The sequence below is a fragment of the Anopheles moucheti genome, chromosome 3, assembly GCF_943734755.1.
Source record: "Anopheles moucheti chromosome 3, idAnoMoucSN_F20_07, whole genome shotgun sequence".
NCBI classification, from domain to species: Eukaryota; Metazoa; Arthropoda; class Insecta; order Diptera; family Culicidae; genus Anopheles; species Anopheles moucheti.
Genome location: NC_069141.1, coordinates 42505222 through 42519838, shown reverse-complemented (window position 1 = coordinate 42519838; position 14617 = coordinate 42505222). Strand labels below are relative to the sequence as shown.

Genomic DNA, 14617 nt, shown 5'->3' with positions numbered 1-14617 from the left:
CGTTACGTACCTCTACTTGCTGAATGGGTTGCCGATGTACTCTTTCCTTCTAGGGTATAAGTTCGGCATCCCGTACCCCAACCATCGTTTACTTCCTACCTTGGCCACCGTCAGGATGTCTGCTCCGTCAAACAGCTCGACTAGCTCGAGGTTCATTCTTCTTTTCTACGCACAAATACCACCGAAGATAGTGCGTAACACCCGGCGTTCTTAAATGGCGAGAGCATTGACGTCCTCCGGCTGTATCGTCCAAGACTCGTAACCATAGAGGACTTCCGAACGTATCAGTGTACCTTATATGCTGCATTTCGTTTCCTGTCAAAGTCTTCTGAAAGATCGTAGGAGTTGCTAGAGACCATAGTAGGGACGATTCTCCATCACAATGCGCCTACGGATTTCGTTGCTTAGATTGTAGGTAAGTTTCGATCGTAGGTAGACAGCAGAACACCTCTATAACCTTCAGATCGGTACCGTCACTCTGCACTCCAGGTGGGCCCTATCACGCACGGTAAGAACCTCCGGCAGGCAGGTACGTTGTCTTCGTCGCATTGGTAATCAATCCAATTTTTAAAGTTTCAGCCGGATGTACGCCTCGCACACCGCAGATGTCCGTTCGAAGTTGTCGATGTCATCCGCGAATCCAAGTAATTCAAGAGAACGGGGGAAAATCATGTCCCGAATATAGAAGCCCGCGCTTCTCATGACACCTTGCATAGCTATACTAAATTGCAGACATGAGAGTCCGTCCCGCTGTCTCAGTCCCCGATGAGATTCGCACGGTTCCGGTAGCATGCACGAGATTCTCACTCTGCACTGCACTCCATCCATTGTGGCCATTTGTGTACACTGTGTGTATAAAACCCAGCTTCCACAGCAGGACCGAGACAAAATCTCATCCGGACCGTTCCCCCGTAGCTAGGGCAGACTATCTGACTACGTGATAAAATAAGTCGATACGGCTTGGCCGTTCTAACAAAATAGGAGCTTTTCAAAAATTGCTTGTAGAGGAGTGATATTAGGGATAATAGAGAATAGTGTATCAAACTTAATTAATCTTTAGTATCGAATACAAAATAGTTTTGCCTTTTCCATTGTTTCCAAGAAGTGCATCGTGCTCCTGCAGTAAAAGTTAGTATCACAGCTATTGGGAAAGGACGTCTTCATACACTGTTCAATAAATAATAAAAAAAGCCACAACATAGTTGGTTCAAATTCTTTTACAATGAATTATGTTTCTTTTCTCGTTTTTTTCAAGTCAACACAACAGTTTCTCAAGGAAAAAAATGAAACAAAATTGCAATGTTTATCTTTGTATAGTCCAATAATTTAAACATATTTATATTTGTTCACAATTTATTGTAGCATGCGTTATGTGTGTTTCCATGTCGGGGCGATTCTGTTGGGTATGTTATAGAACATTACTTTGCTTTTCACAGACCTTTCCATAGTTTATCTTTTTCTAATGTGTGTATGTGTGTGTGCTCTGCTTCTTATATCCTCTCCCTTTGCCATTCATTATGACTAGTAACGGCAGTAAGCAAACACTACCCCTAGTTCCACCTAGTACCACACTCGTCGGGTTATCATGAGTTAAATGTGTTTCTCCATTCATTTCAATCGCTTGTTTACTACAATGGCATTAAAGGAAATGTGTTTTCATCAATTGTATAGGCTAAAGTGTTTATTTGTTATTTGTGTGAGGCGTTTCGTGTTTGCATGCGGTGTACTTCTTCATACTTTGTTCTGTTGTTTGCCGGTTTTAACTCTTGTTTCGTGGTTTTTTCTTGCCGCTGCAGCGGCTCTTCACTATTATTAATAACAGATACAAATGATTTCTTCACACCTGGTGCTCCAACACCATTTTCTTCGTTTTTAAACTAGTTCAAGCACAAAATGACAAGAACTACTAGCTACATAAGTCGATTTCTTTTAGCGTATCATAGTTTTGCTTATATTCCACCCTTGAGGCCATCGCTTCCACAATCGTATGCTGCACTTCTATCATATTTCACATCGCAGAACCACGTCACCGGTTCTGTTCGCATTACGGGTTATATGCTTCAGATGTGTCATTTCTCTTTTTGCTAACTGCTGCAAGATTGCCCGTCACCAGAACGACCAGGACGATCCTTTTTGTTTACAGTGCTCTGCGAGGTTGGCTGCGTTGTCGCGGCTGGTGGAGCCGATTGTGTCGATGGAGACACCGTTGACATCGGGGTCGTCGTAAGCGTCGACTGTGGCTGATTTTCATTGTGTGCCGACGTTTCCGGTTTCACTGATTTCGTTTGCTGTTCCGAAGAGTTATCGGAATTAATATCAATGTTAGATATTACCCCCACTAGTTGTTTCACATTTGGGGACATGTTCGCTTTGCCCTGATCACTCGAATCACCAGCCGTTTCATCGTTTGGGCCATTTTGACCATCACCGCATCCCATTACCTCGGTCCCGGAGGTTAATGATGCCGGGTGGGCATGCATGACACTAGTAGTACCAGCAGTTAAACCCATCACGGATACTACAGGCGAAACTTGTTGCGTCTTATCGACTTCCTTCACAATTCCCTGTATCGATCCTGTTTCAGCATCGTCTCCCGCTCGGATTACACCGTCCTCTTGACAGATTACTTGATGTTCCATTGTTTCAGTGTCTTGAATCTGCAAAATTTAAAAAAGAAAACATGACACCGTGAAAGAAATTACATGACACCAACAATACTAACGCATATTCCAAAACACTCACCTCTTCTGGGCACAAATCAAAAGCCATTTGTAAAATATCTCGAACGGATTGCGACTTTTCCAACAAAAATCCGTTCGTATTATCGTTACTTTGCGCCGGCGGTGACCACGAATTGTAGTTGTACTGGCTGTTACCAGTCGTACGATGCTTCTCCAGTTCCTCCTGCAACCATTCGATAGCTAATGTCCACTGTTTTGCGAGTGACGCATCTGTATGCAGTTTATTAAGTGCCACTGGACTCTTTGAGAACAAATGCACCATACACTTGATGCATTGGTAGGCACGTTTCTGGTAGTTTAATTTGCTGCGTCTGATAATCTCCAGCAAACCATCCCGATCGTGTCCGACACCTATTAGGAAAGGGGACAAAAAGACACATACTATACCCAATTGCACAACACCGGTGAACAAAATTCTAAAACATACCCAACAATGCGTTCATTATACGATGACCCTGCCACGAGTCTTCAATCAGCAATATGTGTAGAAGCAAATCCGTATAGTGCTTCATGTCATGCCAGTACACATAATCACACTGGAACAGGAGCTCCATTAGAATTATACCGGAAAAATGGGGATTCTCCCAGCAGCAGTATTGTAGCAGTTTAAAACCCTCCTCACCAACATGCACATCCTCTAGCAAACGTTTAATGTATCTGCAAACAGATGGAAAATAAAATAAATAGCATATTCATACGAAAAAAAATGTACATCTTTACTTCGTCTTACATACCCGTTTCTGTTGTATAGATAGTCTATACAGTCTTCAGACATCGGAATCAAAGCGTTCTTTCGCGTTATATGGTCGTTTATGTATTTGTTTGGCAGCACGGCTGTTCCGCTAACAGCGCTTCGGCATCGTGCCGACACATCCATTGAACGAACCAAATGCGATACGACGTGGTGCAGTTTACTCAAATCTGGATACTGATATTTTATCGTCGGTCCCGTTCCATCGTCCATTGCAACTCTCATAAAGAGCACTGGCACGTGTAGCTAAGCGTAAGAAATAATGGAAGTTGCGCATATTTTAATCGCTAACTGCTATACCATAGCCTTGTTAAAGCACTTACCTTAATTAGCTGACATTCTTCCCTATATCCCAGGCCAGCGTACATAGAGAAGAGACTGAAATAGTGGGGCAAATGTTTACCGTGCTCCGGAACATCAGATTTTAACAGGCCAAGCACCGCAATCAACACTTGCTCGCACAGATTACTGCCATCAAAGCAGGGCACCGGTTCGTCCTCAGCCGAATAATGGCAAAAGGAAACAATAAGCTTCGCAAAGCAGGAACGAATCTCTGGCAGAGGAGCTGCCAGCAAATATTCACATAAGCGACCAGGAGAATCCAGCAGTACGTTTTCGGCGAACCATTTCCGGATGAAAACGGCTCCTTCTAGCTGCACGCGGAATATTTCGTACCTTTACGTAAAACCAAGTGATAATCATTATTCATTATCATTAATATTATGTAATCAATGTATCAATGTAAATTTCACTCTACTCTAAAGGTGTAATTTTGCATTACTTACCAATCCATTACTTGCCCTCGAATGGTTTTTTTCGTTTTAAAACCAGTGTGGAATAGAAACTTTGATGCCAACCGGACCTTCAGCAAACAAACATCCTCCAATCCTTTCTGCGTGATTACAATGAAAAAAAACAATCAGTTGTACTATCATACTAGAATTCGTTCCATACAAAGTTTTAATTTAACATCGCGTATCTCAACTTACAAGCAGTAACCAGACTGGTACTTTATTCTTTGGTTTAATCGGGAATTCTGTCAGTTTTTTCATGAATGTGAAAAACTCTGTCGAAAACAGCATTCTAGAGTGCAAATATCGAATGTTTTGGATTCTAAAATTATAAAGCAAAAAAGCATAATAAATGGAATGTTCGGTCAATACAAAGGACTAAACCGCTAAAAAACCTGTACACACCGTATGCAACGTTCTACGTTCGGTTCCATGTGGAAATAATAATGTTCGCTCTGCGCCAACGATAGACTCTCGACAATAGACTTGCTTTGGGCTCTGATATGTGACGTTTGCGGAACAGAGCTCAGCCGCCACCAGAATGCATTCTTAGGTGGTTTCGCATAGTAAACATCGTTGCGCGTGTAGAACAGCATGTAAGCGTTCCACCACCGTTTCTGCCTGCGGTACTGCATGCGTTTCAGATTGTTGTCATATACCTCACCCATATAGTCACCACCGAAGCATTGCGTTTTCATCTCTTCATCGTCATCCATTTTGCATTCCGTTACCTCGCCGTCATCAAATTTGTACCACTTCTTTTGGCCATTGGCGTAATTCCTGTCAAAAAAAGTCATACATTATCATCATTTCCAACTAAAGGCTAATCTTTAAACGAACTTGTGCAGAATGTAGCTATAATAATGACCACCCGAAGCCTGACCGCTGTGTACCACTATTCCGGTCAGTTGGTAGCGCGTAGATCCTTGCTCCTCTTGCTTTGGCTCTACATTAATAACCTCGCCTTCCAGTTTTGCCAAGCCAGATACTGAAATTAAATGTAACATAAATAAGGGATAGCAAAGTACATGATATCACACTAACCCGTGTAAGGTTCCATATCTAACACGCGAGGAAATTCGAAATAATCGTTATATTTGATGGCGCATACGCGTTCATAATCATATTCGAACCGTTTCAACTGTATTGCTAGTACGGGCGGCAGTTTGCTAACGCACAGCCGTTTCACTGTAACGACCTAAATGGATGAATAAGTAATAGAAAACATTGTATAATACCTCAAATATATCTTGTTCCTTTAAATACATACCTTTTCATCACATTTATCACAGTGGTACGCATCGGCACCTTCTAGTATTTCACCACGAACATACTGCTCCAGCGAATCCGTTAGCGAGCTATGATTTCTAATATCAACACTAAGTACACTAAATGGTTCGTCCTTGCTGTACCGGTGCGGACAGTCTTGACATATTTTCTGATCGCTAAAACATCCACCCAAGGTGGCAGACATTAATTGTTCGCAGTTCAGGGCTTTTAGACCTTCGTCAATGCTTTCAAAAAGGGACATAAAAAATTCAACCGCATCCTGCTGTTCACGCAGATTGACTGGTTCTCCTTGCAGTCTAAAAAGAAAAGTATATAAATACAACAAATTTTAGAAAAGTAAGTAAAAACTAATATACAGATATATTGATTGAATTGAACCTTTCTTGAAAATAATGGTTTATTGAAAAAAGAAAATAGAAATATTTACTTGAAATGTCTCCACAATCCCCGAGGTACGTAATACTGTAAAGCGCTATGACCAAGATAGCTGAATATGACCATCACATACTTCAGTATCCCTATGTGATAATTTTTTCCTCCATCATCTTCCTTTTGGATACCGAGCTGAAAGGTTATGAACGAGGGAAAAGAATTAATAACAGTTTTTTTAATAGCGAAAAGCTTCACAATTTCGGTCCTATGTACCATGCGTACCAATGATTGCCCATCTGGATCTTCGTTGAAATCTTCCCTATGATCAATGGCTGCCCGATGAATCCGTACGATACCGTTTCTCAGTGCCGGAACCATGTAAAGTTGCTGCAGAACTGAATTCATATAGCACGTAGCACCAGCATTCTTTAATCCACAGAACCCATGAAGGGCACGGGGCGCATCCGGTGGCAAATATTCCCATTCGCGGATCGGTTCTATGTCTTCAAAAAACATATCATTCAACATCATAGAAATGGTGGTCGTCAGCTCAACTGAATTGTGACTAAGGGCCACGATCAGGTCCATTGCAGCGGAAATAGTTCTTGGAGTACGACACACCGGTGGAGGTAACTGAAAATGTATCTCCTTACGGTGTCGATAATAAATGTACTGGAATGATGCATTGAAGACAAATTCTTTCACTAGATCCTGTAAAATAGGTAAACAAATTTTTGTATCAACAAACATAACATTTCACAAATTTGATGTTATCTATCTTAAGAACATGACATGCAAACAAATAGCCGCGGTTGTATATAACTAATAGTATAGGATTGTTTTAAGATTCAGAGCATGACTGGAAAACATTTAATTTTAGTCTTTGATCTAATTCAATGATTTGCATTGAAGTGTGTATGTAATTTTGTATATGTGTATCAAATATGAACTGAACTTTCAAAACAAATCTTTGATAGACACATGTTAGTGAACAACCATTTTTTTCAGACAGCAAGATAGATCGTTTTTAGCTCATTAGTGGTATATTAATAGGCAACATTGTTACAAAATAAATCATTTTGTTTGTTTTCCTGTAATTTTACAGTGTATTTCAACTTCAACCAAACTCAAAATTGGTTAATGAAACTGTAATTAAACCCAAAACAACTTTTAAGAGATAATTTATACCTAATAATAATGCTTGAATGTTTTTCAAACGTTTTCTTTAAAATAACAAAAAAAAAGTTTAATTTTTTTAAATTCTAGACTGTTAGTAAATCCACCAAGAAGCATATTAACGGATAATAAGAAACGAATAATAATACAATTTGCTACTCACCACTAACAATGCATTCAAACGACGCTTTTCCGCTGGCTTCATGTGAAACACAAGCGATCTGGTGAGACACAAATGTCCTTCCAGAATTTCTTCGTGCACAAGCGTTTTACCATGTTCCACCACATTGTCCCGCACCCAGTAGAGCCACTTGATCTCGGTCTGCAGCAGCTCCTCGGCATCGATGAGCGTTGCTTCGTTACGTTCCTTGGATTGTAACAGCTGTGCAAACAATTGTAGATAATCCGCACACGTTTCTGTTCGATGATTCACTTTGCGCCAGATACTGTACAGCACGCACACGATGGATTGTAGCAGCTCCTCCGACACTTCGCCTGATAGCATTGCTAGCAACTGTTCCCGCGCCAACGTTCGCATTTTGGGGGACGGATTTAACAGTAGCAATGACCCAAGGAAACTATCCCACAGACCGTCCTCTTTGTTAAGCGCTTTAACTGCATCTGAATGCAGCGTCAGGGATAGTCCCATCACTTCCAGAGCTACATGCAGCACCTCGTAATCATGACTGCGGTCTACGACGCCTACCAGCTGAAGGTCATGATCTCGGTGGTTATGGTGGCGTTGTTGTTGATGTGATTGCTGCTGTTGCTGTTGGTGATGAGGGAGTTGCTGTTGCTGCATTGGAACTCCGAGACCAACTGAATTACTGCTGCTACTGTTGCAGCAACTACTCGAGCTACTATCGCTTCCACTACTGCAGTTGCTGCCTATGCTGCTCGTACTATATCTACGCTTGCTTGTGACGCTAACTTCTTCCGCTGTATTTTCACAGGAAGCATCCTTACTTTCTCCATCGGCTATATCATTTGCTGTCTGATCGGCATTTCCACCATCAACCGAACCATAACGTGAGGTAAAAGCGCGTTCCTTTAAAGAATCCCACGACACCGGCTCCCAATCCTTGGACACTCTCAACGCCACCTCCATGATTGCTTTTATAGTACGAACAGCCGGAAACGTCCATTCGCCGCGGTACAGTGAAGCAACCAGATCTTGGCTATCAACCATACTGGGACGCATGTCTAGTTGCACAATGTGCGAGGCAAGTCGCTTTGCAAAGCCATTAAGCGTGTTTTCACAACGCAATCCACCACGAAGCATATTGTGCAGTGGCGTGTACCGTCTCAATTGGGCATGGAACAGATCGAACTGACACATTTGATCGTAGAGGGTAGGTGGCGGTACGAGATAGCCTACGGTAAGGAAGTAAAACTTCACCAGCCGCATAATACATCGGTAACACGCCCGTTTCGTATGCCTATCCGCACCGGCGAGAAAGTCTTCTTCGGACAACAATCCTACGATAAAATCAGCTGCTCCACAATTGAACCATGCATACTGAAACTCCAACACAGATCCTAATGTAGTTGCATTGTCTCCAATTGTTACGTCGTTTCCCATTCCACCAAAATCCTTAACACTGCTGTTGATTGTTGCGGCGACCGTGTTTGGATGTGCGGGCGCTGGCAAAGGATTAATACTGGCGGGAAGCAGCATTGCTTCCAGGATTTCCAGATTGTACAGGATTTGAACTGGCGGTGGAGTCAGAAATAACGATTTAAAGGTTTCCAATGACTCCAATTCTGCCGCGTCCATCACAGCCTTGATCTCCGCTTCGTTCCCACTTACCACACCACCGGAAGCGACCGTATCTAGCTCTCCGCCAGTACCATGAGTGGTCATATATGCTTCCATCGCAGCCTTTCGAACGTCTTCCATTGCACCTTGGGAAGTGTTGAACACATCATACAAGTTACCCACTGTTAGACGATCCAGCGGAAGCAGATGAAGCAACGATCGTACACTATCACGCAAACGATCGTGTTCCAGTGCATTGGCCAGTTGGTAAACTTGCAGGAAGAAGTTTGCGTACTGAGGCTTCTGCGAAATCAACACCCCGGGTAATGTGTCCTCCGATTCTGACCCAGATTGCAGGAAATGTCGAGAATGGTGCTGCTGGTAGGCCTGGGTCACTGAAACTGCACTTTGATGCTGGCCGTGCAAATAATTGGGATTCTGCTGCACCATTGTTTGTTGCTGGTGGGGGAAATTATGGCCGTGTTGTTGCTGATGATAAGTCTGCTTGCTGGGATCCACATAGTTCCGTGGCGGTGATCCGGAGCTACTCTCACTCGAACTGTCCGGTGAACCGGCTGCCATTAGCCCGGACGACACAGGGGTAAGTTTCGCAATGAGTGACATCTTGTCTCGTATTCCATAAAATGCTAACGTTTGTTGCTCATCCGGTACCATCACAAGCTCGTTCGTGCCATTGTCGTACAGATCGACGCGGATTTCGTTTGCCTTCAGCACCTTGATACGCCTCAACAGATTACGCTTGAACGAATGCATCGTCTCATTGCTGTGGCTCATCATCTCTATGTCGTCAAGCTGTCGCCCGGGGGTTTGAAATTTAATTATCAACTCAATGTGTCTCCCACGGACGGCGTGACACAGGGGAAGCGCAAACCTATCTCCGGGAAACTTCCTATCACACTCACGGATGTATTCCTGGAGCGTTCGGATCATACGGCACATTTGATCGATTAGCAGCATTTTTTTACGCTCCACATCTCCATTAATACCGCCATTACCATCATCTTCGCCAATCATCCGCTCTGTGCTCAGCTCGCCACCAGCGGACGGTGCAGAGAGATTTGCCTCTTTTTCCTGCCCTTTCTTTGACGCCGACTTTGGAGAAGGAAACTCGCGTAACAGCATTTCCATACTCTGGAACATGGCCCGTAACTTTTCGCAACATTCTTCAATGAACGCTTCGTGGTAGGGTTTCATGTCGGCCAACTGTCTGGGGCCTACCGTCATCATCTCGTTCAGAATGCTTATCGCTCGATTGGCAATCGGTTCCTGACCGGCCGTGATCACACGCCACAAATAATCCTTCCCGATCAGATCCTCACCATTGTTGTAGAGCACATACGCACTGCGATGATGGTGATGTTTTGCCGAAATAATTCGCTCTTCTTTTGTGTTCACTGCCCGAAAGAAACGCTCAAAGCATCGAATTCCATTCTCCGTCAGTAGTACTGGATCCAACTTCAGCAGATTGTTTTCAAAGAAATCACGATTGATGCCCGGATCGAGGTCTGGATTTTCACCCATCAGTTTGCTAAACCAGCGAAAGCATTCCTCACGATCGCTGTCGAACGCTGCATTCACCGCCAGTGAGTTCCAAATTTGTTTCGCCTGATCTGCACACAACCATAGGTGTCCATCCTTGAGGAGAAACTTTAAAAAATCTAACCGCTCCTGAATCTGTTGCGGATGGGGATATCGATTATCGAGACGCAGCTTAGTTGGTTTCAATGTTGGATCAGCCGCCACCAGTGTCCGCACACGGTTCATATAGCAAGTCAAGCTGTTTGTTACCAAAATTACTAGCTTATGATCATTTTGCAATTGATCGATAATTTTCTGCCGATTCATTGTGTGCTGTATTCGGGGTGTATGGTTTGGGGTGGTATCGTACAGCGAACAAATGTCCCGGATCAATCGCAGGGCTGGTAACACCCACTCGTCCCGTCCCTTCAGCTCCTCCACGCACTTCACCAGCCAAATACCCTTCTGTGCATCCCGTTCCTGTGAGCAGCTGTAGTCAAGGATCTTCACGTGTGATTGCAGTGCCTGCTCAAGCACTTCCAGTGGCGTGTCGGTACTGTGGGCTAGATTCCAGAACATATTTAACACCTTCTGCGCCATCATCCCGTTCTTGTCATCCTCTGCCAGACGACGGTTCAGTTCCAACAAGCGTTCGCGCTGTTTGCGGCTGGCCGATTTCTGCATGCTTGTCTGAAAGCACCGAAAAAGATAATCCAATTGATCTGCACTGAAATCCCAGGCGAGTTTGGCCAGTAAATCGTGCACGTTCTTCGCAATCGCCTCATGTTTGCCCTCCTGCGCATTCCACACTGCATCTAGATCATCAAACGTGAGCGCCTTTTCCTTAATCAGGAAGCGTAGTATCTTTTCTAGCTTCTCCACGTACTGCGATTGATGCAGAGAGTCTCTCAACACTATCGCCAACACTCGGTTGGTTCGAATCCACATCGCCATCCTGTTCGCACTGAGAAAATCGCCGTCCTCTTCCGCAATCAACCCTCGGTGAGGATATATTGAAACATAGCTCAGCACACGATTGATTTCGTTCAGTGCATTCATTTTCCCGTTGAAGCTTGATATCTGCAGCACGCGTAGTATGATCTTTAGACGGGCCATCTCCAGCTCATTCAACAGACTCTCCTGCCCGGGCACACGCGTTAACAAGGCACGAGCAAACTTCACAATACCGGTGATAAAATCATTCTTGCCCTCGAACACTACCTCACGCTTCAGCTCTGCATCGGAGAGACTCTCAAGCACAGTTAACACAAACCGGCAGCCGGGCAGAAGATACCGCTCGATCGTATCGACGGTAAGATACTCGGCGCACAGCCCAAACGGGCGCAGCAACGCATGCAGCAGCTGCAATGAAATTTTTCCTTTGCACTTTTCCCCACCACCACCACTAGCGTCACGCGCCTTATCCATTTTTTCATCACTCGCACTCACTCGTTGATGTTGCTCGATTGCGACCGTCATGCGTTTCAGGAAATTTTCAAATCCATTGTAAACGCCGAATTGGTTAATAAAGTTAAATAACCATCCGCGGGGATTTTTCGTTTCAACCGGTTGTTTCGCATAGCACACTATTGCAACCTCGTCCTGTGCCTGCTTTGTCGATACGGTCGGTGCATTAGCGCTGCTGGTAGTGGTGCTGCTCTCGCTGCTATCGGGCAAGGACGACGAGGACGACGATGAGGAGGATGAAGTGGACGTCGTAACCGGATTGGCCAACGACGTTGCTGCCGGTGCCGGTGGTGGAGGCGGTGGGGGCGGTGTGTTCATGTTTTCCGGCTGCCTTGCGATATTGTGCATATGGAACTTATTCTCCGGGTCGAACACAATCGCCAGTAGTTCGAGCAACGGTTGATTATCCCGCTCCATGTGTAACGAGGCCAGTAGCAAAAACTTGCAGCACGACTTGAAAATGCAAACGTGAATGTTGTTCTTCCACGACATGACGGCCTCATCGGTCAGGATGTTGATGAACGATATGGCTAATTCGTTCTGATAGAAACGCACGCACGGCTCGCAATCGCCATCGATACCTTTAAAAACGTATAATGCACAAAACAATGATGCAATCAACGGGACGACTCTTTTATATAGCTATATCCTTCCATTCCGGACGATTCACTTACCCAGGGTGGATAGCTGAATCGCTGCGTCCAGCAAACAATCCAATTCCTGAGACGGTAGCACCGGGACCACCCATCTCGAGTTGGAAATTTTCGCATTCAAGGAGGCAAGCTTATCCACGGGGAAACTACTCAGCATAGCCGATGTGTTGTTACCTGCGCTGGGGGCGGTGGTGCTGTTGTGACTGCAATTAAAATGATTTTCAAAGAACAAAGAAAAAATTTGCACCGATTAGACTGCGCTGTCAATCGCAACAGGCACCTTCTCGCTGACACTCACGCATTTTCCACTGTGTTATGGCCGATTTGATGTTCATTCACAGTCGTCGCCACCATCCCATTATCCCGCTGTTCCATCGCTTTCCCATTGGTACGTTCCATGGACTGGCTGACGGTATCGTATGTCATAGCAACAACGAGACACGTCCCCGTCGTTTGCTTGTAGTAAATCTAAGATTTTTTTTATCGGAACGATTCGCTTGTCTGTTGCAGCTCAAATGTTATTCTACGGAAAGAAGATCACCACCATCTAAATTACTACACACATGCAATTTTGCTCACATTTTCGATGACTTCTTCGTCAAATCAAAATGAAAACACACAAAAACTAGCCAGAATATCACAACGCAGCAATCTAGCAAACGATGCCAGGAACTATCGGTTTGAGGGAAGAATTTTAGCTTACAAGAAAAATAATCATGTAGCTATTGAAAATTTCGAACATGTTGGCACCTTGTATTATTGCCCTTTAGTGTTGAAACTTTGCGCAATAACTAACCGCGGACGAACACTATCTCCAACGAGCATACATCATACTACACTCTTGCGATTTGCGCTTGCCAGGACAGCACACTTGCCAGCACCAGTTTGCACACTATATCTCCCAAACACAGAGCGACGAAACACAAAGCATTGCTCCGAAATCCTGCCCGTGCACGAATTGGTGGGTAATAAGTAATACGCTTGGAAAATCGATAAGACCTCATAAGCTCTGTTCGACAACAAAAAATATCTGACACCACCTTCAACACGCCTTAATCATCAGGCAAGCCTACTACACACACCCGGAATGGAAGGCACCGATTGGATCAACTACTTTTATCAACCATGGGAAGCTGCAATTATGCTAACCGATGCACAATCTATCTTCCTTCATTCTCAACTGTTCCCTCGGCGGTGGCGATGCGTTTTTGATCGAACTGAATTCGCAATTCGTTCTTCTCCTTGCAACTTATGTTCGCACGCAATTTCTCTCTTTCTGTCTGCCGTGCTCTTTACTCTATTTGCAACACCGAAAACCAATACCGGCCAAAATGGCCGACAGAAAATTAATATTTTGCTCTTTTTTCGTTGTCCCTGGAACGGGAACGGAAAACACAACAGCAACGCGAACGTGCAAACGGATGACGACAAGATTTTTGGTTTATTAATATCAGCAACCAGCTAGCTAACGCACCGAGCAAACTCATCTGGAAAAATCTTCCTTACTCTTCTTCCACGGAGCTTATAAAAAGTAGATTTTTCCTTCGCCAATTCACAAAAACTACACAAGAAAAATGACAACAACTGTCTTCCAGGGCTGTAGTCCATCTGTCATTCGGCAATGACAATAGAGAGACCCAACTAACAAACAAGCTCACTACGGTACCCGGCATCGTAGACAGTAGTCCATCAAATAAAATTTGGATTTCATATATTTCTGAATTCTCAAAAAAATAAAAAATATTATAATACTAAAAACCTAAAACATACGTCCGATGTAGCAACAAGAGAAGTTACAGAGAACCGTTTTCCATAAAAAAGTTTGGATTGTCCGTATCATCAATGCTATGGAAAAAATTAGAGCAGGTGAGCAATCGGATCTCGGAGTTTGAAAACTTCTGCATGCCAAAGCTCGGAGTTTGAAAACTTCTGTAAAAATGTCATGTTACGCTGCACACCACGCGTGCCAACTTTGCACACAAATATGTACACATTTACATTACCTGGAGAGCGCAGCACTAATTTCGTGAGCGCACCATTCATCTGTCGCTACATTCTGAAATCTAGAACATAATAAA

General features: G+C 44.0%; 1 protein-coding gene across 1 annotated transcript; it reads right to left on the bottom strand.

Annotated features, from left to right (window-relative positions):
• Window positions 1-1325: 1325 nt before the first annotated feature.
• Window positions 1326-14082, bottom strand: LOC128301661 (probable ubiquitin carboxyl-terminal hydrolase FAF). The gene is made up of 17 exons (XM_053038248.1): window positions 14046-14082; window positions 12838-13086; window positions 12561-12742; window positions 7285-12467; window positions 6228-6656; window positions 6001-6137; window positions 5554-5869; window positions 5328-5481; window positions 5124-5271; window positions 4689-5063; window positions 4482-4605; window positions 4278-4384; window positions 3816-4167; window positions 3476-3738; window positions 3169-3398; window positions 2743-3092; window positions 1326-2657 (listed from the first exon to the last, which is right to left on the bottom strand). Exons 2-17 carry the CDS (start codon window positions 12963-12965, stop codon window positions 2085-2087), a joined length of 9051 nt encoding a protein of 3016 aa, XP_052894208.1. The 5' UTR covers window positions 12966-13086; window positions 14046-14082; the 3' UTR covers window positions 1326-2084.
• Window positions 14083-14617: the final 535 nt, after the last annotated feature.